The sequence below is a fragment of the Schistocerca gregaria genome, chromosome 10 (genome assembly GCF_023897955.1).
Source record: "Schistocerca gregaria isolate iqSchGreg1 chromosome 10, iqSchGreg1.2, whole genome shotgun sequence".
NCBI lineage: Eukaryota > Metazoa > Arthropoda > Insecta > Orthoptera > Acrididae > Schistocerca > Schistocerca gregaria.
The window spans coordinates 119,235,420-119,257,008 of NC_064929.1; the positions used below are offsets into that span (position 1 = coordinate 119,235,420).

Below are 21,589 nucleotides of genomic sequence, written 5' to 3' on the forward strand. Positions count from 1 at the left end.
GTTTCGTCAGAATGTACTGTACTTCCTCGATTCACCGCCAGTTGGCCCAATTGAAGGAAGGTAATTTTGACTTCGGTGCTTGTGTTGACATGCGACTCATTGCTCTACAGTACTAGCATCAGGCACATCAGTACGTAGCATCAACAGGTTAGTGTTCATCACGAACGTGGTTTTGCAGTCAGTGCAATGTTTAAAAATGCGGAGTTGGCAGATGCACATTTGATGTACGGATTAGCACGGGGCAATAGCCGTGGCGCGCTACGTTGGTATCGAGACAGATTTCCAGAACGAAGGCGTCCCGACGGAAGACGTTCGAAGCAATTGATCGACGTCTTAGAGAGCACGGAACATTCCAGCCTATGACTCGCGACTGGGAAAGACCTAGAACGACGAGGACACCTGCAATGGACGAGGCAATTCTTCGTGCAGTTGACGATAACCCTACTGTCAGCGTCAGAGAAGTTGCTGCTGTACAAGGTAACGTTGACCACGTCACTGTATGGAGAGTGCTACGGGAGAACCAGTTGTTTCCGTACCATGTACAGGGTGTGCAGGCACTATCAGCAACTGATTGGCCTCCACGGGTACACTTCTGACAATGGTTCATGCAACTATGTGTCAATCCTCATGTCAGTACAAATGTTCTCTTTACAGATGAGGCTTTATTCCGACGTGATCAAATTGTAAATTTTCACAATCAACATGTGTGGGCTGACGAGAATCCGCACGCAATTGTGCAATCACGTCATCGACACAGATTTTCTGTGAACGTTTGGGCAGGCATTGTTGGTGATGTCTCGATTGGGCCCCATGTTCTTCCACCTACGCTCAGTGGAGCACGTTATCGTGATTTCATACGGGCTACTCTACCTGTGCTGCTAGAACATGTGCCTTTACAAGTACGACACAACATGTGGTTCGTGCACGATGGAGCTCGTGCACATTTCAGTCGAAGTGTTCGTACGCTTCTCAACAACAGATTCGGTGACAGATGGATTGGTAGAGGCGGAGCAATTCCATGGCCTCCACGCTCTCCTGACCTCAACCCTCTCGACTTTCATTTATGGGGGCATTTGAAAGCTCTTGTCTACACAACCCCGGTACCAAATGTAGAGACTCTTCGTGCTCGTAATGTGGACGGCTGTGATACAATACACCATTCTCTAGGGCTGCATCAGCGCATCAGAGATTCCTTGTGACGGAGGGTGGATGCATGTATCCTCGCTGACGGAGGACATTTTGAACATTTCCTGTAACAAAGTGTTTGAGTCACGCTGGTACGTTCTGTTGCTGTGTGTTTGCATTCAATGATTAATGTGATTTGAAGATAAGTAATAAAATGATCTTTAACATGGAAAGTAAGCGTTTCCAGATACATATCCACATAACATATTTTCTTTCTTTGTGTGTGAGGAATGTTTCCTGAAAGTTTGGCCGTACCTTTTTGTAACACCCTGTATAAACGATCTGGTTGACGGTATTGGCAGCGGCCTCTGACTGGTTGCCGATGTTGCTTCAGTCTACAAGAAAGTAGTGTAACACGAAAGTTGTGAACAAATCAATGAGGATTTGCAGAAAATAAATGTGTGGTGTAATGACTGGCAGTTATCTCTCAATACTAGTAAGTGTCATCTACTGCGTATAACAAGGCGAAAATTCCCATTAATCTACGAGTACAAAATAAGTCATCAGTCTTTTAGAAGCTGTAACATCAGTCAAGTATATGGGTGTGACTATTCGAAATGATCTCAAATGGAATGATCGGATTACATAAGTAACGGGTAAGCCGAACTCTAGATTGCAGTTTATTGGTACAATCCTGAAGCGATGCAATCCGTCAACAAAGGAAATAGCTTACAATACGTTAGTTCGTCCAGTCTTAGAGTACTGTCCGTCAGTTTGGGACCCTTACCAGTTGGGTCTGATTGAAGAGACTGAGAAGAGCGGCAAGATTCGTTACTGGTACATTTAGCCATCGCGAGAGCGTTATAAATCTCATAGAAAGTTTGAAGTGGGACACACTTGCAGATAGACGGCGCGCTAAACAGAAGAGGCTGCTCACTGAATTGCGAAATCCAATCTTCACCGAGGATGTAGAGCATATATTATTACCACCAACTTTCAAATCGCGTAATGATCATCGGTCAAAGATAAGGAAAATTAGAGCTCGTACTGAGGCGTTCAGGCAGTCGTTTTTCCCTCGCGCGATCCGAGAGTCGAACAGAGGGGGCGAAAATATGACTTTCGCGCAAATTGTGCCATCCGCTACACACCGCTTGGTGGCTAGCGGAGAATATATATAGATGTAGATGTAAACACATGCAACGTCAGAAGAGAGCTGTGGCGGTGACGTGGCTCTGTTACTGGTCCCGTGTAGTGATTTGCGAAGATGGAAAAAATCGAGATTCGAGCGGTGATTAAGTACTTCGCAAAGAAATCTATAAAGCAAAGGACAATCGTGCCGATTTTCAGAATACATTGGGGAACTCTGCTCTTTCACATTCAACTGTTGCTAAGTGGACAAATGGCTTCAAATTTGGTAGGGAGAGCTTAGATGTGTCACTACTCCACAAGTCATTGCAAAAGTGCTCAAAATGGTCAGGAATGATCGACGATTGGAAGTGCGTGAAACTGCTCGCGCTTTCCAGATGTCATCTGAAAGGGTATATCACGTTTTAACTGAAGATCTTCAGCCTTCTTCTGTAGCATCACATTTCGAAAGCTTCTACTCTTCCTGTCTGAACTGTTTACTGTCCATTTTTCATTTCCATACGTGGCAACACTCCATACAAATACCTTCAAAAACGACTTTCTGACACTTAAATCTGAATTCGACGTTAACAAATTTTTCTTCTTCAGAAAACCTTTTCTTAACGTTGCCATTCTACATTTTAGACTATTGGCCATTAAAATTGCTACACCAAGAGAAAATGCGGATGATAAACGGGTATTCATTGGACAAATATATTTTACTAGAACTAACATGTGATTATATTTTCACGGATTTTGGGTGCATAGATCTTGAGAAATCAGTACCCAGAACCACCTATGCCTTGATACGCTTGGGTAGTGAGTCAAACAGAGCTTGGATGGCGTGTACAGGTACAGCTGCCCATGCAGCTTCAACACGATACCACAGTTCATCAAGAGTAGCGACTGGCGAATTGTGACGGGCCAGTTGCTCGGGCACCATTAATCGGACGTTTTCAATTGGTGAGAGATCTGGAGAATGTGCTGGCACAAGACAGCAGTCGAACATTTTCTATACCCAGAAAGGTCCGTACAGGACCTGCAACATGCGGTGTGCGTTATCCTGCTGAATTGTTGGGTTTCGCTGGGATCGAATGAAGGGTAGAGCCACGGGTCGTATCGCATCTGAAATGTAACGTCCACTGTTCAAAGTGCCGTCAATGCAAATAAGAGGTGACCGACACGCGTAACCAATGGCACCCTACACCATCACGCCAGATGATACGCCAGTATGGCGATGACGAATGCACGCTTCCAATGTGCGTTCACCGCGATGTCGCCAAACACAGATGCGACCGTCATGATGCTGTAAACAGAACCTGGATTCATCCGAACAAAAAAACGTTTTGCCATTCGTGCACCCAGGTTCGTCGTTGAGTACACCATCGCAGGCGCTCCTGTCTGTGATGCAGTGTCAAGGATAACCGCAGCCATGGTCTCCGAGCTGATATTCCACGCTGCTGCAAACGTCGTCGAACTGTTAATGCAGATGGTTGTTGTTTTCCAAACGTCCCCATCTGTTGACTAAGGGATCGAGACGTGACTCCACGATCCGTTACCGCCATCCGGATAAGATGCCTGTCATCTTCACTGCTAGTGATACGAGGCCGTTGGGACCAGCACGGTGTTTCGTATTACCCTCCTGAACCCACCGATTCCATATTCTGCTAACAGTCATTGAATCTTGACCAACAGGAGCAGCAATGTCGCGATACCATAAACCGCAATCGTGACAGGCTGCAATCCGACCTTTTATCAAAGTCGGAAACGTGATTGTACGCATTCCTCCTCCTTACACGAGGCATCACAACAACGTTTCACCAGGCAACGCCGGTCACCTGCTGTTTGCGTACGAGAAATCTGTTGGAAACTTTCCTCGTGTCAGCACGTTGTAGGTGTCGCCACCGGCGCCAGCCTTGTGTGAATGCTCTGAAAAGGTAATCATGTGCATATCACAGCATCTTTTTCCTGTCGGTTAAAATTTGCGTCTGTAGCTCTTCATATTCGTGGTGTAGCAATTTTAATGGCCATTCTACCTTTCAAGATATGCATTTCAGAGCCCATGTTTACTCGGGTCTTTTGCATCAGATGGTTTTCCCTGACACATTTTTGAATACTGACCATTCTTCCAAGTACACCTTGTAAGTAAAATTGTGAAATATATATACAACATTATGCTCATTTGTTCATATACCCTATGCCGTCCGGACAAGACACAGCAGGGGTAAAAACACTACAAGCGTAAAGACGTGATTTGGTGCCACTGCCATAGAGGCCCGCCACTTGCTCGAATTCGACCAGAGCCACGGTCGGCGCTGAGGATGCAGATATCGAATTCACGTCAGCCAATTGCCTGCCGAGTAAAATCCGCCAATGACCGGACGAGAAAGGACTGATTGCTACTCGGAAGACAGTTATAGATCATAGTCCAGAGCTGATTTAAACAGGGAACGTCGTTTAGTGAATTCTTAGAAGTGAACAGACAGTTGTTATTGCAAACTGCATTTGCTATGTACTGGGAAGTTTACCTACGATTATTTGCACTTAGCCATTAAGAGTCTTTTATTGTGTTATATTACAAGCAGTGTTGTAGATTTCTTTATTTGCAAAGTCAATAATAAGTACACCTTTTTAACTCATTTGTGTGACTTTGTTAGTAATTACTTGGACTGTTTTAGAACCTTCGTTCCGTTACCTGACCCTGCTGTATAGCCGTATAATAGTGGCAGGGAGAAATTGTCTTTGCGGTCTACTGCATAAAAAGCCGTTTCACTCACAAACTCGTCCTACCGTAAGAAGAGTGGCAAGTCGGCCTCCAGAGCAGTAGCCACGAGGGCTACACAAAACGGGCGACGGGGGCTTACAAAACTCTCCTGTTGTAGCTTCTCCTCGATGTCATTCAATCTGTATATTGAGCAAGCAGTAAAGGAGCAAAAGAAAAACTCGGAGTAGGTATTAAAATTCATGGAGAAGAAGTAAAAACTTAGAGGTTCGCCGATGACATTGTAATTCTGTCAGAGACAGCAAAGGACCTGGAAGAGCAGTTGAACGGATTGGACAGTGTCTTGAAAGGAGGATATAAGATGAACATCAACAAAAGCTAAACGAGGATAATGGAATGTAGTCGAATTAAGTCGGGTGATGCTGAGGGAATTAGATTAGAAAATGAGACACTTAAAGTAGTAAAGGAGTTTTGCTATTTAGGAAGTAAAATAACTGATGATGGTTGAAGTAGAGAGGATATAAAATGTAGAGTGGCAATGGCAAGAAAAGCATTTCTGAAGAAGAGAAATTTGTTAACATCGAATATAGATTTATGTATCAGGAAATCGTTTCTGAAAGTATTTGTATGGAGTGTAGCCATGTATGGAAGTGAAACATGGACGATAACTAGTTTGGACAAGAAGAGAACAGAAGCTTTCGAAATGTGGTGCTACAGAAGAATGCTGAAGATAACGTGGATAGATCACGTAACTAATGAGGAGGTATTGAATAGGGTTGGGGAGAAGAGAAGTTTGTGGCACAACTTGAGTAGAAGAAGGGATCGATTGGTAGGACATGCCCTGAGGCATCAAGGGATCACAAATTTAGCATTTGAGGGCAGCATGGAGGGTAAAGATCGTAGAGGGAGACCAAGAGATTAATACACTAGGCAGATTCAGAAGGATGTAGGTTGCAGTAGGTACTGGGAGATGAAGGAGCTTGCACAGGACAGAGTAGCATGGAGAGCTCCATCAAACCAGTCCCAGGACTGAAGACAACATCAACAACAACAACACTGAATATTTTATGCAAAAGAGTATAAAAAAGAATAAAATGTGTAATCCTTAGCTTAAGAGTCAATAACAGTCAGTAATACTAAGATAAAATTGGTTACTGACAATTTAATATAAATAATATAATCCACAGAAAATGTTACATCTCTGACAGTATCCGATGAAACAATACTGTCGTATTTTCTTTGCACTATAATTTGATTTCACAAACAAACAGTGACTAAAATGTGTGCCGGACCAAGACTCGATGTCGGGACCTTTGCCTTTTACGGGCTCTACCAACAGAGCACCCTCATCACAGCTTTACTTCCGCCAGTACCTCGTCTCCTACGTTCCAAACTGTGCAGAAGCTCTCCTGCGAAAATTTGCAGAACTAGCACTCCTGGAAGAAAGGAAATAGCAGAGACATGGCTTTGACACAGCTTGGGAGATTTTTCCAGGCGGAATTGAAGCTGTGAGGACGGGTCGTGAGTCGTGCTTGGGTATCTCAGTTGGTAGAGCTCTTGCCCGCGAAAGACAAAATGTCCAGAGTTCGTAACTCGTATTATCACGAGTAAATAAAAAGCAGTGCAGCAACAGTACTCGAAATAAAATGCTTTAAACATGGTTCCCGCTAAAAAAACGTATCGTAACCTAAGTAGGACTAAAAATAATAATGTGTTCATCAGTGTCAACACTAATGATGAATAGATGTCCTGTAAAGAGATTCGTCCCACGTCATTTAAGTAAGCCGGCCGGTGTGTCCGTGCGGTTCTAGGCACTTCAGTCTGAAACCGCGTGACCGCTACGGTCGCAGGTTCGAATCCTGCCTCGGGCATGGATGTGTGTGATGTACTTAGGTTAGTTAGGTTTAAGTAGTTCTAAGTTCTAGGGGACAAATGACCATAGATGTTAAGTCCCATAGTGCCCAGAGCCATTTGAACCAATCTCGAATAGCAAGCGGAAAGAATGAACACATATATCTTTCCGTACGAGTTCTGATTTTTCTTATTTTATCGTGGTCATCGTTCCGCCCTATGTAGGTCGGTGTCAAGAAATATTTTCGCATTCGGAGGAGAAAGTTAGTGATTTGAATTTCGTGAGAAGATTCCGTCGCAACGAAAAACGCCTTTCTTTTAATGATTTCCAGCCCAAATCCCGTATTTCGCGATAATACAAAACGTGCTGCATTTCTTTGAACTTTTTCGATGTACTCCGTCAGTCCTATCTGGTAAGGATCCCACACCGCCCAGCAGTATTCTAAAAGAGGACGGACAAGCTGTAAGTAGGCTGTTTAGGTTTTTTCATTGCTAACGCCACTTAGCGCTTTGTACGAAAATCACTGGCTGTGCTGTTTTCAGTCTGTGGCTAGTTTGCATTGTTGTCTGCCATTATAGTGTAGGGCAGTTGGCTGTTAACAGAGCGTAGCGTTGCGCAGTTGGAGGCGAGCCGCCAGCGGTGGTGGATGTGGGGGTAGAGATGGCGGAGTTCTGAAATTTGTGAGACTGGATGTCATGAACTGCTATATACTTTATGACTTTTGAACACTATTGAGTTAAATACATTGTTTGTTCTCTATCAAAATCATTCATTTGCTAACTATGCCTATCAGCAGTTAGTGCCTTCCATAGATTGAATCTTTTATTTAGCTGGCAGTAGGGATTACTGAAAGTCAGATTGCGTTACGCAAAAAAAAATTGTGTGTCAGTTTAGTGTTGATCAGAATAGGAAAATGAGCAAAATGTCTGAGTACGTTCAGTTCTGCTCAGCTGTTTGAAAATCAAATAATGTAAGAGGTTTATTAGCACAGTAATTCATTAATTTTTCTAAGGGGACGTTTCATATGTCGACGCTTAGCCGAGGAAACCTCACTGGAACCTTCTGATTTTTTCTTGTAGTTTCTGTAATTAGTGTAGCTATTGTTTATTGCTAGCGCGTAATTCTAGAGAGAATTTCATTTGTAGTTGTAGTTTTTCATTGTCGTACAGTAAAACAGTTGTGGCATGCATGTAGTTTTGCACGAAGTATTTCGTAGCTGCGCTTGCAATTAACTAGATATTATTTTCAGTGCTACGTTAATGTGTTCTCTTATTTTTGCTCTTCAAATTGTGCTTTTCTGTGTTGTCGTGTGAAATATTGTGACAATAATGGCGTGTGAAAAACGTAATACTAGGCTCCAAAGTAAACTGAGAAATGACAGTGAAGACGAAAGCTGTGTGTTAGCGCCACCGTGTAATGAATTCACTAATGTTCAAAGTAGTAATTTGGTAATAGTGCATAGGGAAATGGAGCGGGCTACAAATAATGGTGTAGGGAGTGAAACAATTAGTGAACAGGGAAGCATTATCGATCGATCGGTCGGCAACAGCTCGCCTCAGGATTTCGAAATGACAGGACACAATCTTGCAAATACTGTAGATTCAGATTTTGCATCCTCACCGTTTTCTCAAATAAATCAAGACACATTTTCTGCTTTTCAAAATGCGAATATTGCCGGTTCAAATGCACTGCCGAATAGCACTGAGGAACATGTTTCAGACACCAGTGCAATGTTATTACAGTTAATGCAACAAATGGGACAAAGGCTACAAAAGTTAGACACAACGCTTGAACAAAATCAGAAACAAATGGGACAAAATCTTCAAAAGTTAGACACAATGGAACAAAATCTTCGGAAGTTAGACACCACGCTTGAACAAACACGTAAAGATTTAACTAATGAGTTACATAACATTGAATCGAAATGTCAAAAAGTCTAAATGACGTAAAAACACAAATTTGTAAGCATTTCCAACCTATTTTTTCTCGTCATGAAAATGCACTACAGAATCATGAAGCAGCCATAAAAGAACTGCAAACTATTGTTCATGAAAATCACGACACCTTGCAAGCTAAAATGGACTCAGTTGTATCTACCGATTCGGTTACGCAACTTGCAAAAACTAAGGAAAACTTAAAGGACACAGTAGATACGGTTTAAACACAAATGGACACTCTAAAACGTGGTTCAGAAAAACACACAGAGGAAATAATTTCACTATCAGATAAAGTAGCCGAACTTTCAGATCAGTTCACTAACTTATCTACAAAGGTAGATGATGATCTGAATGACACAAAACCTGTAGCCTTCACTGACACTGAAAAGTATGAACAAATTAGAAAATTCAAACAGAATCAAAATCAAATCAACACACAGTACAAAAGAGAAATGCGGGAAGTACAAGATTAGTTGGCTCAAGTAATACAAGAATTACATATTTCAGAGGACATTCGCGCTCCAGTACGGGAAGACGGACATAGAAATACGGAACAACCACCAAATAATAACACAGGATACTTCGGAAATTATGAAAGAAATTGGCAAGGGACACCAAATTTTGAGATGGAACCGCCGAAGCGAAGTAACAATGACCGATATGCGACTCGCCGACACGATGATTTTGACTATAAGCTGTTTATTACTACACGTAAGTTCAAAACATTTAAGAATTCCGGCAACGACATCCATCCACAAGCGTTTCTTCATCAGTTCTCTCATTGTTTTCCTCCCAACTGGTCATTAGACCACAGATTAGAATTTATGTGTGGCTATTTAGAGAATGAACCAGCTGGAAGAATGCTATCGGTCATTCACGATTGTCACAGTGAAGGAGAGTTTTATCATACCTTCCTCTCAGCATATTGGTCTCAAGCTACACAAGACCGAGTAAAACATAGCATCATAATAATGAAGCGTTTCTAACAATCTGAATTCTTCAGTCTTGTGAAATATTTCGAAGACATGTTGCACAAGAATCAGTACCTGTCAAACCCATACAGCCCCTCAGAACTCATCCGCATTTGCTTAATCAAATTACCTGAACATTTACGGCATAGTATTTTGGCAGGACGTTGCAAAGACGGCATTGAAGCTTTTCAGGGACTGCTACAAGAATTAGAAATTGGCACTGACAATCGCGGAACGCGAAAACAGGAAAACAACAAATGCAGGTCACATCCGTCGCAATTCCGCGATGAAAGAAACAATAACTGGACACGACAAGGCTATTCTCACAACACAAATCGTGACCAAAACAGACACCACCCATATGACAACCACTGGCAGAGTGATAGTTACAGAGAAAGATCGCATTTCCGTAGTAATGAATATGACAGAGACAATCAGAGAAACAGACAATATGGCAACCAGAACTGTTATTATCACGGGAGACAGAATAACTTCAGACGCAACGGTTCACCCTGCAGTGATAATTCAGGGAGAAATTCTCCACCACTTAACCGACAAGAAAGAAACTACAGGAACTACCGACATGACGACAGACGATATAATCGTAACGACAGACTTGAATTGCATTAGAACTGGCGAGATTCAAACAGAGCAGGGCACTCTCGACAAGGTGAATTTGTAGAAGTTAGGTCTCCTAATCTCAATAACGGCGCACGCCAACAAAGAGATAGCAGACAATGACTCGCACCGCAGGCAGCCACATGCGCCGACTGGCTCAGAGAAAAATAACATAAGCTAACCTTGAGAAAAATTCCAGTGTTCCTTACCCACGTAACCACGTGATAATTGCGTTGAAGTTGAAACTCTGCGTACTAGGAAGAGTAAAAGATTGCACCACATTTCACATGTAAAACCGTTTATTAAGAGATAATCTGCTTTTTAACTTAGTCTTTGCTATAAAATTTTTCACTTTGCATTACTAGTATGCTTTGTCAGACTTAGAATCTGTTGACATGCGACAATGTTTGAAGTTAAGTATCCAGTCAAGAACCAAGAGAACTTATTTAAACAGAAATTACGAATGCATTGTTGTAGTGAACAGACGACACAGTGTTGTTATTTGTACATTCTTGCTTGTTAGTTGCACGATTGCGTAACGACTATCAGGCTTACATACTTAGAACATATACTGCTAATGAGATTTTAATGCAACATTTTGGTTTACTTGAAAATACGTTCTTTATTTGTAGTACTTTCTGTGAGATTAAAGATGACTTAGTATTTGGTTTCTTTGACAGCTACACATTTATATCATGACGCTACTAATATGTGACACAATTTACATTGTTGCTTTTGCGGTGTATCTGTTTTATATGTGCACAGTTTTTCTGAATTCTTTTGGAAAGCAAAACATGTTTTAGTAGTAACTTTTGTGTATAGTTACAATGAGGTAGCCTTTTCTGTAGCACAACAATACGTTACATTATAGTACTTTCTTGATCACGGTAAGGTACGTAATAACTACGATATCTATACGCAAATCGTTTCACTTTCGTCTATGATGAGGTAAGTACATTGACTTCAGCAGAACTTTACTTACAGAGGACGATAACTACGACACTTCCACAGAATTATCTTACAGCAAGACCCACATTTAGCGCTACAGGACACGCATTTGAGAGATTAATTTTGTAGTTAAGCCATTTATTTTTCAAGATTTTTGAATTACAAAGAAAGTTTTCCATGATACATTTTATTCCATTGCTGTAATCTGTAACACCTGAGGGTTTTTTTTTTTTTGGACATCAGTCTACTGACTGGTTTGATGCGGCCCGCCATGAATTCCTTTCCTGTGCTAACCTCTTCATCTCAGAGTAACACTTGCAACGTACGTCCTCAATTATTTGCTTGACGTATTCCAATCTCTGTCTTCCTCTACAGTTTTTGCCCTCTACAGCTCCCTCTAGTACCATGGAAGTCATTCCCTCATGTCCTAGCAGATGTCCTATCATCCTGTCCCTTCTTCTTATCAGTGTTTTCCACATATTCCTTTCCTCTCCGAACCTGCGTAGAACCTCCTCATTCCTTACCTTATCAGTCCACCTAATTTTCAACATTCATCTGTAGCACCACATCTCAAATGCATCGATTCTCTTCTGTTCCGGTTTTCCCACAGTCCATGTTTCACTACCATACAATGCTGTACTCCAGACGTACATCCTCAGAAATTTCTTCCTCAAATTGAGGCCGGTATTTGATATTAGTGGACTTCTCTTGGCCAGAATTCTCTTTTTTGACATAGCGAGTCTGCTTTTGACGTCCTCCTTGCTCCGTCCGTCATTGGTTATTTTACTGCCTAGGTAGCAGAATTCCTTAACTTCATTGACTTCGTGACCATCAATCCTTATGTTAAGTTTCTCGCTGTTCTCATTTCTACTACTTCTCATTACGTTCGTCTTTTTCCGATTTACTCTCAAACCATACTATGTACTCATTAGACTGTTCATTCCGTTCAGCAGATCATTTAATTCTTCTTCACTTTCACTCAGGATAGCAATGTCATCAGCGAATCGTATCATTGATATCCTTTCACCTTGTATTTTAATTCCACTCCTGAATCTTTCTTTTATTTCCATCATTGCTTCCTCGATGTACAGATTGAAGAGTAGTGGCGAAAGACTACAGCCTTGTCTTACTCCCTTTTAGAGTAGGGGCGAAAGGCTACAGCCTTGTCTTACTCCCTTCTTAATACGAGCACTTCTTTCTTGATCGTCCACTCATATTATTCCCTCTTGGTTGTTGTACATATTGTATATGACCCGTCTCTCCCTATAGCTTACCCCTACTTTTTTTCAGAATGTCGTACAGCTTGCACCATTTTATATTGTCGAACGCTTTTTCCAGGTCGACAAATCCTATGAACGTGTCTTGATTTTTCTTTAGCCTTGCTTCCATTATTAGCCGTAACGTCAGAATTGCCTCTCTCGTGCCTTTACTTTTTCTAAAGCCAAACTGATCGTCACCTAGCACATTCTCAATTTTCTTTTCCATTCTTCTGGATATTATTCTTGTAAGCAGCTTCGATGCATGAGCTGTTAAGCTGATTGTGCGATAATTCTCGCACTTGTCAGCTGTTGCCGTCTTCGGAATTGTGTGGATGATGCTTTTCAGAAAGTGAGATGGTATGTCACCAGTCTCATATATTCTACACACCAACGTGAATAGTCGTTTTGTTGCCACTTCCCCTAATGATTTTAGAAATTCTGATGGAATTTTATCTATCCCTTCTGCCTTATTTGACCCTAAGTCCTCCAAAGCTCTTTTAAATTCCGATTCTAATACTGGATCCCCAATCTCTTCTAAATCGACTCCTGTTTCTTCTTCTATCACGCCAGACATATCTTCACCCTCATAGAGGCTTTCAATGTATTCTTTCCACCTATCTGCTCTCTCCTCTGCATTTAACAGTGGAATTCCCATTGCACTCTTAATGTTACCACTGTTGCTTTTAATGTCACCAAAGGTTGTTTTGACTTTCCTGTATGCTGAGTCTGTCCTTCCGACAATCATATCTTTTTCGATGTCTTCACATTTTTCCTGCAGCCATTTTGTCTTAGCTTCCCTGTACTTCCTCTTTATTTCATTCGTCAGCGACTTGTATTTCTGTATTCATGATTTTCCCGGAACATGTTTGTACTTCCTCCTGTCATCAATCAACTGAAGTATTTCTTCTGTTACCCATGGTTTCTTCGCAGCTACCTTCTTTGTACCTATGTTTGCCTTCCCAACTTCTGTGATGGCCCTTTTTAGAGACGTCCATTCCTCTTCAACCGTGTTGCCTACTGCGCTATTCCTGATTGCTGTATCTATAGCGTTAGAGAACTTCAAACATATCTCGTCATTCCTTATAACTTCCGTATCCCACTTCTTTGCGTATTGATTCTTCCTGACTAATGTCTTGAACTTCAGACTACTCTTCATCACTACTATATTGTGATATGAGTCTATATCTGCTCCTGAATACGCCTTAAAATCCAGTATCTGATTTCGGAATCTCTGTCTGACCATGATGTAATCTAATTGACATCTTCCCGTATCTCCCGGCCTTTTCCAAGTATACCTCCTTCTCTTGTGATTCTTGAACAGCGTATTCGCTATTACTAGTTGAAACTTGTTACAGAACTCAATTAGTCTTTCTCCTCTTTCATTCCTTGTCCCAAGCCCATATTCTCCTGTAACCTTTTCTTCTACTCCTTCCCCTACAACTGTATTCCAGTCGCCCATGACTATTCGATTTTCGTCCCCCTTTACATACTGCATTACCCTTTCAATATTCTCATACACTTTCTCTATCTGTTCATCTTCAGCTTGCGACGTCGGCATGTATAGCTGAACTATCGTTGTCGGTGTTGGTCTGCTGTCGATTCTGATTAGAACAACCCGGTCACTGAACTGTTCACAGTAACACACCCTCTGCCCTACCTTCCTATTCATTACGAAGTCTACATCTGTTATACCATTTTCTGCTGCTGTTGATATTACGCAATACTCATCTGACCAGAAATCCTTGTCTTCCTTCCACTTCACTTCACTGACCCCTACTATATCTAGATTGAGCCTTTGCATTTCCCTTTTCAGATTTTCTAGCTTCCCTACCACGTTCAAGGTTCTGACATTCCACGCCCCGACTCGTAGAACATTATCCTTTCGTTGATTATTCAATCTTTTTCTCATGGTAACCTCCCCCTTGGCAGTCCCCTCCCGGAGATCCAAATGGGGGACTATTCCGGAATCTTTTGCCAATGGAGAGATCATCATGACACTTCTTCAGCTACAGGCCACATGTCCTGTGGATACACGTTACGTGTCTTTAATGCAGTGGTTTCCATTGCCTTACCTGAGAGTAAAATTACATTAATCCTCCGGGGGATACACGCCTACTTTGTGTACCATGTGTTTGGCAAGCTCAAGGAGCCCTAGCTAATATGGTGTTTGCTTATACAACTTTACACATCGGTACCATATTTCTCTAATACATAAATTACACAGCTATCTGATTATGTAACTGAGAGAGACAAACATTTATTTTACTACATCAGTGACAGATGTTTACGTAATTACACCATTGGATAACGTCACACTTATGAAATTGTATTTGTCTGTATTTTGTGAATTGTTCATACTTTTTCGGAACCATTGTGATACTATGAGAGCTTTGATATGGGATCATGATTTTTAAAGTACGTTTGAGGTTGATGACACTTTTGAAATGAGCAGAGATTTTTTTTATGTTTTGAAATATTCAGAAAGCTACGACGATTTTGAGATGTGATTGACCTGTTATGATGTAATTATTATGACGATGGTGTGTATTATGCAATTGAGGTATGTTTATGATCAATGAGATGATGCTATATGAGGAATCTGATTATGCTATGTATTTATTATGATGAAATATTGAAGAAGTGTCTAAGAATATGTATATGTGTAATAAAGCAAGGAATAATGAGTAGTGGTTAGGGACTCTGGTTTGTGAAAAAGGATGTTGGAAACCGAGAATCGTACTTTAAGAGTTATGAAATGTGTGTATATGGGTGAATGTATCACAATGCCAACGAAAATTTTTTGGACATTGTTATATTTATAGGATTTTGTTTCTACACATTTGTAACGCAAATTATCGACCTGTGAAATTTTTTATTTGAGACTGCCACTGTAGCTGTCGTAAATATTTCAGTAAGAAAGGTAAGCGACCTTGAGGTAATGCGTTTTGGGCGCCCAGCTGAGAGACAGTCGTCTGGCAAAAGAAAGCCATTAGGTGGAGAATAAAAGAGGCCATTATCCTCGCTATTGACATTTCTTTGTAGAAAGCATCGCAAAAACGACACGCTCAAACTTGAAAACATATGATAATACTGTGGAGGTCTTAATTTATGATATTTACTGAAATGAAATGATGAGAAACATTTCACGTCTATTGTCTTGCTAGTTGAAAGATTGTTTACAGCATTATGAAATGCCATATGGCTAGTGAATGACGTTTCACGCCTTGTTTTGCCTATTTTGTTTAATATCTAGTTTCTAGCTGCACTGCAGCATTGGTTACAATAAAATTTAATGTATGTACTAATATAGATATTTTATGCTTACAGATCCAGCAAATAACAACTTTATGATCTACTTAAAAAAAACGAAGGAGCACAAAAAGACATATCCCCTTCACAGGACTTGCATACATAATTTTCTTTTCAACTACTTGGTAATATTTCTCGTAGAATCAGTTGTGGTTTACCAATTTAATTACATAGACATTAAGATGTGAATAGACATTTCCCTTATCTGCATTGTTATTTTTACTGGAATATTTTTTCTGCTTGAGCTTTGTCATGTTTCGGTATAAGTTATTTCATTTGCTGCTGCTGTGTGCCAGGCATAGTGCTACTGAATTTCGCTTTGTATTACTCTGTTAAGCCAGTTTTACTACTGATTTATTTTTCTTGTTGCTGCACATTGGCTCATATTAGTTGTAATGTTGCATTTTCTCTCCAAATTTAGATTTACTGGTGCTTGCTTTGCCAATTTTCCTTTTTTTGTCATTGCTGTTCGTATTAATTGTTTTGTGCTGCTGCATTGCCTCGTCCCTTAGTTTAGCATCTGAGCTCAGGAGTTTTAAGTTTGCTTAAGATTGGGTAGGCTATATGAGAGAACGAATTGTGATGAATCGGAAGAACTGCATTCAGAAGCTATAAGAAAATAGTTTGGCCAAAAAAGTATTTTGAAAAAGGATATGAACAGAAGAGTAGGGTTTAGGGACAACAGGTTTAGGTAGGATTTTCTTGGAAATAAATGATGAGGTAAGATAATGGAAAATAAATAATGAGGTAAGAAATATGTGAACATATAAATACAGAAAGCATGCTTGGATAGAAGTTTTTTGGTGGAAACAAATGTTGAAATAAGACGAAAGATCTATGGAATGAAGTTTTGGGTTGGACTACAGTACCAAACGTTACACTGAAAACAAACCCTGTTCTTTCCTCCTGTGTTATTTTGCTATGCGTTTGTGTACTCTTGTGTATTTGTGTTTTTCCTGTCTTTATGTGTTTATCTGATAAGAGATATGTTGTAGAATTTTTCTAATACTATGTTATTTACTTTGTAAAGATGTTCAGAAATTATTTATTCTGTTTTGTTTTAATGCTTATGTGTGAAAAGTTATTCTTATCTTTTATGTATGTACTTATGCCATAATTCTTGTAACACTGACGTAAATGTCTATTTCTATTCTTTTGTAAAGCCCCTATTACTATAAGTGTTATCTGTATTGCTACATTCTTTAATGATGTATTTTGTACTTTTGTAGTCGTATTCTTATAAAATTGTAATTGTCACCACTTCATCAAATTAAGTAACTTGTAAGTTACATTTCACTGCACATGTTTCTGTATATATGGACAATATGTGAGAAGTAGCGACTGATAGTGTTCGCATGTGTGTTGATAATTCAGCTAGGGACTGGATAACAGGATTGCTGGTTCTAAGGACAATTCCAAAACTTTGTGAGTGCACTAGTGGTGGTTTATGGACTTGCTATATTGTCCGCAAGACTCCTCGATGGTGATTGTGCACCTGCACAGTCGCAACAGATGGCTGCTGGCCGCCTCTACAAGGACTGAAGTGGGTCTGCACCTTTGATGACCCACCAATACCATAATCTCTACCAGGACTACATTGGGTCTACTCTCTACCAGGACTACAGTGGGTCTACTCTGTGATGACCTACCTACCAATATTCTTCAAAACTTCGACTGACTCTGCGGTGGGTTTGCTCCGTTGTGGCCCATTACCTGTCTCCAATTCGAGAGTCAGCATTGTCTTTCAGTTGGAAGGACAACATGGAAATCCACTACTTCCGTGTACATTTTCTTTTACTGCTCAGACTTTGAGAAAAAAACCACTAAAATTTTACTGTGATGAATGATCAGGACTGTCTTTATGGACTGTGAGAAAATTTTAGCTTTTGACCAACATTGTATCAATAAGTGTGTGCATTTGATATTGTCTGCCATTGTAGTGTTGGGCAGCTGGCTGTTAACAGCGCGTAGCGTTGCACAGTTCGAGGTGAGCCGCCAGCGGTGGTGGATGTGGGGAGAGAGATGGCGGAGTTTTGAAATTTGTAAGACTGGATGTCATGAACTGCTATATACATTATGACTTTTGAACACTATTGAGGTAAATACGTTGTTTGTTCTCTATCAAAATCTTTCATTTGTTAACTATGCCTATCAGTAGTTAGTGCCTTCCATAGTTTGAATCTTTTATTTAGCTGGCAGTAGTGGCGCTCACTGTATTGCAGTAGTTTGAGTAACGAAGATTTTTGTGAGGTAAGTGATTTGTGAAAGATATAGATTAATTTAGTCAGGGCCATTCTCTTGTAGGGATTACTGAAAGTCAGATTGCGTTGCGCTAAAAAAAATATTGTGTGTCAGTTGAAGCACAGTCTTGTACAATTTTTCTAAGGGGGCGTTTCAAAGCGTAGTGTAGGCAGTGTCCTTAGTAGGTCTGTTACATTTTCTAAGTGTCCTGCCAATAAAACGTAGCCTTTGGTTAGCCTCCTCCACAACATTTTCTGTGTTCTTTCCAATTTAAGTTGTTTGTAACTGTAATTCCTAGGTATTTAGTTGAATTTACGGCTTTTAGATTAGACTGATTTATCGTGTAACCGAAGTTTAACGAGTTCCTTTTAGCACTCATGTGGATCACCTTACACTTTTCGTTATTTAGGGTCAACTGCCATTTTTCGCACTATTCAGATATTTTTTGTATATCGTTTTGCAGTTTGTTTTGATCTTGTAATGACATTGTTAGTCGGTAAGCTACAGCGTAATCTGCAAACAACCGAAGACGGCTGCTCAGATTGTCTCAGAAATCGTTTATACAAATAAGGAACAGCAAAGTGCCCATAACACTACCTTGGGAAACGCCAGAAATCACTTCTGTTTTAGTCGATGACTTTCCATCAGTTACTACGAACTGTGACTTCTCTGACAGAAAATCACAAATCCATTCACATAAATGACACGATATTCCATAAGCACGCAATTTTACTACGAGCCGCTTGTGTGGTACAGTGTCAAAAGCCTTCTGAAAATCCAGAAATACGGAATCGATCTGAAATCCCTAGTCAATAGCATTCAGCACTTCATGTGAATAAAGAGCTAGTTGTGTTTCACAGGAACGGTGTTTTCTAAACCTATGTTGACTGTGTGTCAATAGACCATTTTCTTCGAGACAATTGACAACTTGCACCCGAGTTATCAATTATCTCGAAGAAAACGGTCTATTGACACACAGTTAACATGGGTTTAGAAAACACCGTTCCTGTGAAACACAACTAGCTCTTTATTCACATGGCCGGCCGGGGTAGCCGAGCAGTTCTCAGCGTTTCAGTCTGGAACCGCGCGACCGCTACAGTCGCAGGTTCGAATCCTGCCTCGGGCATGGATGTGTGTGATGTCCTTAGGTTAGTTAGGTTTAAGTAGTTCTAAGTTCTATGGGACTGATGACCTTAGAAGTTAAGTCCCATAGTGCTCAGAGCAATTTGAACCATTTTATTTATTCACATGAAGTGCTGAGTGCTATTGACAAGGGATTGGAGAAGACTTCTGAAAGCGTACCTGAATCCACGACTCGAAGACGCCACATCATCTAATGATTGAATTGGCTGATGATGATGAACTGATAACTTATGAGTTAAACACTTCCGCTGGCCACCAAACTCTCCATACATGATCATACTTATCATATCTGGGTTGCCTTACAGTGTGCTGTTCAGAAGAGATTTCCATCCGCTCGCACTGTTACGGATTTATGGACAGACCTGCAGGATTCTTGGTATCATTTCTCTCCACAACTCCATTACACATTCGTCGAGTCCATGACACGTTCGTTTCGCTGTACTTCTGAGTGCTCGCGAAGGCCTTACACAATGTTAGGCAGGTGTACCAGTTTCTTTGGTTCTCCAGTATAAAACATCAGTGAATTTACTGCTGAAGCTGGTTTGATTCGACTGTTTTTAGTGCGCAGCCGAGGTCGGGCACCCATCTACACTCCTGGAAATTGAAATAAGAACACCATGAATTCATTGTCCCAGGAAGGGGAAACTTTATTGACACATTCCTGGGGTCAGATACATCACATGATCACACTGACAGAACCACAGGCACATAGACACAGGCAACAGAGCATGCACAATGTCGGCACTAGTACAGTGTATATCCAACTTTCGCAGCAATGCAGGCTGCTATTCTCCCATGGAGACGATCGTAGAGATGCTGGATGTAGTCCTGTGGAACGGCTTGCCATGCCATTTCCACCTAGCGCCTCAGTTGGACCAGCGTTCGTGCTGGACGTGCAGACCGCGTGAGATGACACTTCATCCAGTCCCAAACATGCTCAATGGGGGACAGATCCGGAGATCTTGCTGGCCAGGGTAGTTGACTTACACCTTCTAGAGCACGTTGGGTGGCACGGGATACATGCGGACGTGCATTGTCCTGTTGGAACAGCAAGTTCCCTTGCCGGTCTAGGAATGGTAGAACGATGGGTTCGATGACGGTTTGCATGTACCATGCACTATTCATTGTCCCCTCGACGATCACCAGAGGTGTACGGCCTGTGTAGGACATCGCTCCCCACACCATGATGCCGGGTGTTGGCCCTGTGTGCCTCGGTCGTATGTAGTCCTGATTGTGGCGCTCACCTGCACGGCGTCAAACATGCATACGATCATCATTGGCACCAAGGCAGAAGCGACTCTCATCGCTGAAGACGACACGTCTCCATGTCTCCATTCGTCCCTCCATTCACGCCTGTCGCGACACCACTGGAGGCGTGCTGCACGATGTTGGGGCGTGAGCGGGAGACGGCCTAACGGTGTGCGGGACCGTAGCCCAGCTTCATGGAGACGGTTGCGAATGGTCCTCGCCGATACCCCAGGAGCAACAGTGTCCCTAATTTGCTGGGAAGTGGCGGTGCGGTCCCCTACGGCACTGCGTAGGATCCTACAGTCTTGGCGTGCATCCGTGCGTCGGTGAGGTCCGGTCCCAGGTCGACGGGCACGTGCACCTTCCGCCGACCACTGGCGAGAACATCGATGTACTGTGGAGACCTCACGCCCCACGTGTTGAGCAATTCGGCGGTATGTCCACCCGGCCTCCCGCATGCCCACTATACACCCTCGCACAAAGTCCGTCAGCTGCACATACGGTTCACGTCCACGCTGTCGCGGCATGCTACCAGTGTTAAAGACTGCGATGGAGCTCCGTATGCCACGGCAAACTGGCTGACACTGACAGCGGCGGTGCACAAATGCTGCGCAGCTAGCGCCATTCGACGGCCAACACCGCGGTTCCTGGTGTGTGCCGTGCGTGTGATCATTGCTTGTAGAGCCCTGTCGCAGTGTCCGGAGCAAGTATGGTGGGTCTGACACACCGGTGTCAATGTGTTCTTTTTTCCATTTCCAGGAGTGTATTGAAATTGGACTGATGGAGACTTAAGCGTATTTTGGTCCAAGAAAGGACAGTCACCCAACCCCAGACTGCCCTGTTGCAAAGTGTGCGCGCATGTACTCACCAGCGGCTGCCGACTCGAGCCTGCGGTATGCAGTGTGCAGCAGGCGGGATGGCCGCACCAGCTGGATCAAGCCCAGCATTAGGCAGCGCATCCGTACCGCCACCTCCCATAGCGCCTCCCCAGACACCCGCCACACTGGAACACCACCACAAGCCGGGTCTCAGCGGGCACTCCTTATGTCTACACGGCACTGGAATAAACAGGCTAGTGAACATGTACAATG

The 21,589-nt window shown here is 42.0% G+C and overlaps 1 protein-coding gene across 1 annotated transcript in view; it reads right to left on the bottom strand.

Moving 5' to 3' along the window:
* LOC126293450 (uncharacterized) overlaps positions 1 to 21,589 on the bottom strand; it is an 807,495-nt gene that overhangs the window by 283,117 nt on the left and 502,789 nt on the right. Inside the window, exon 4 of the mRNA XM_049986682.1 lies at positions 21,367 to 21,501. Coding sequence (XP_049842639.1) covers positions 21,367 to 21,501 — 135 coding nt within the window. The remainder of the gene's footprint in view (positions 1 to 21,366; positions 21,502 to 21,589) is intronic.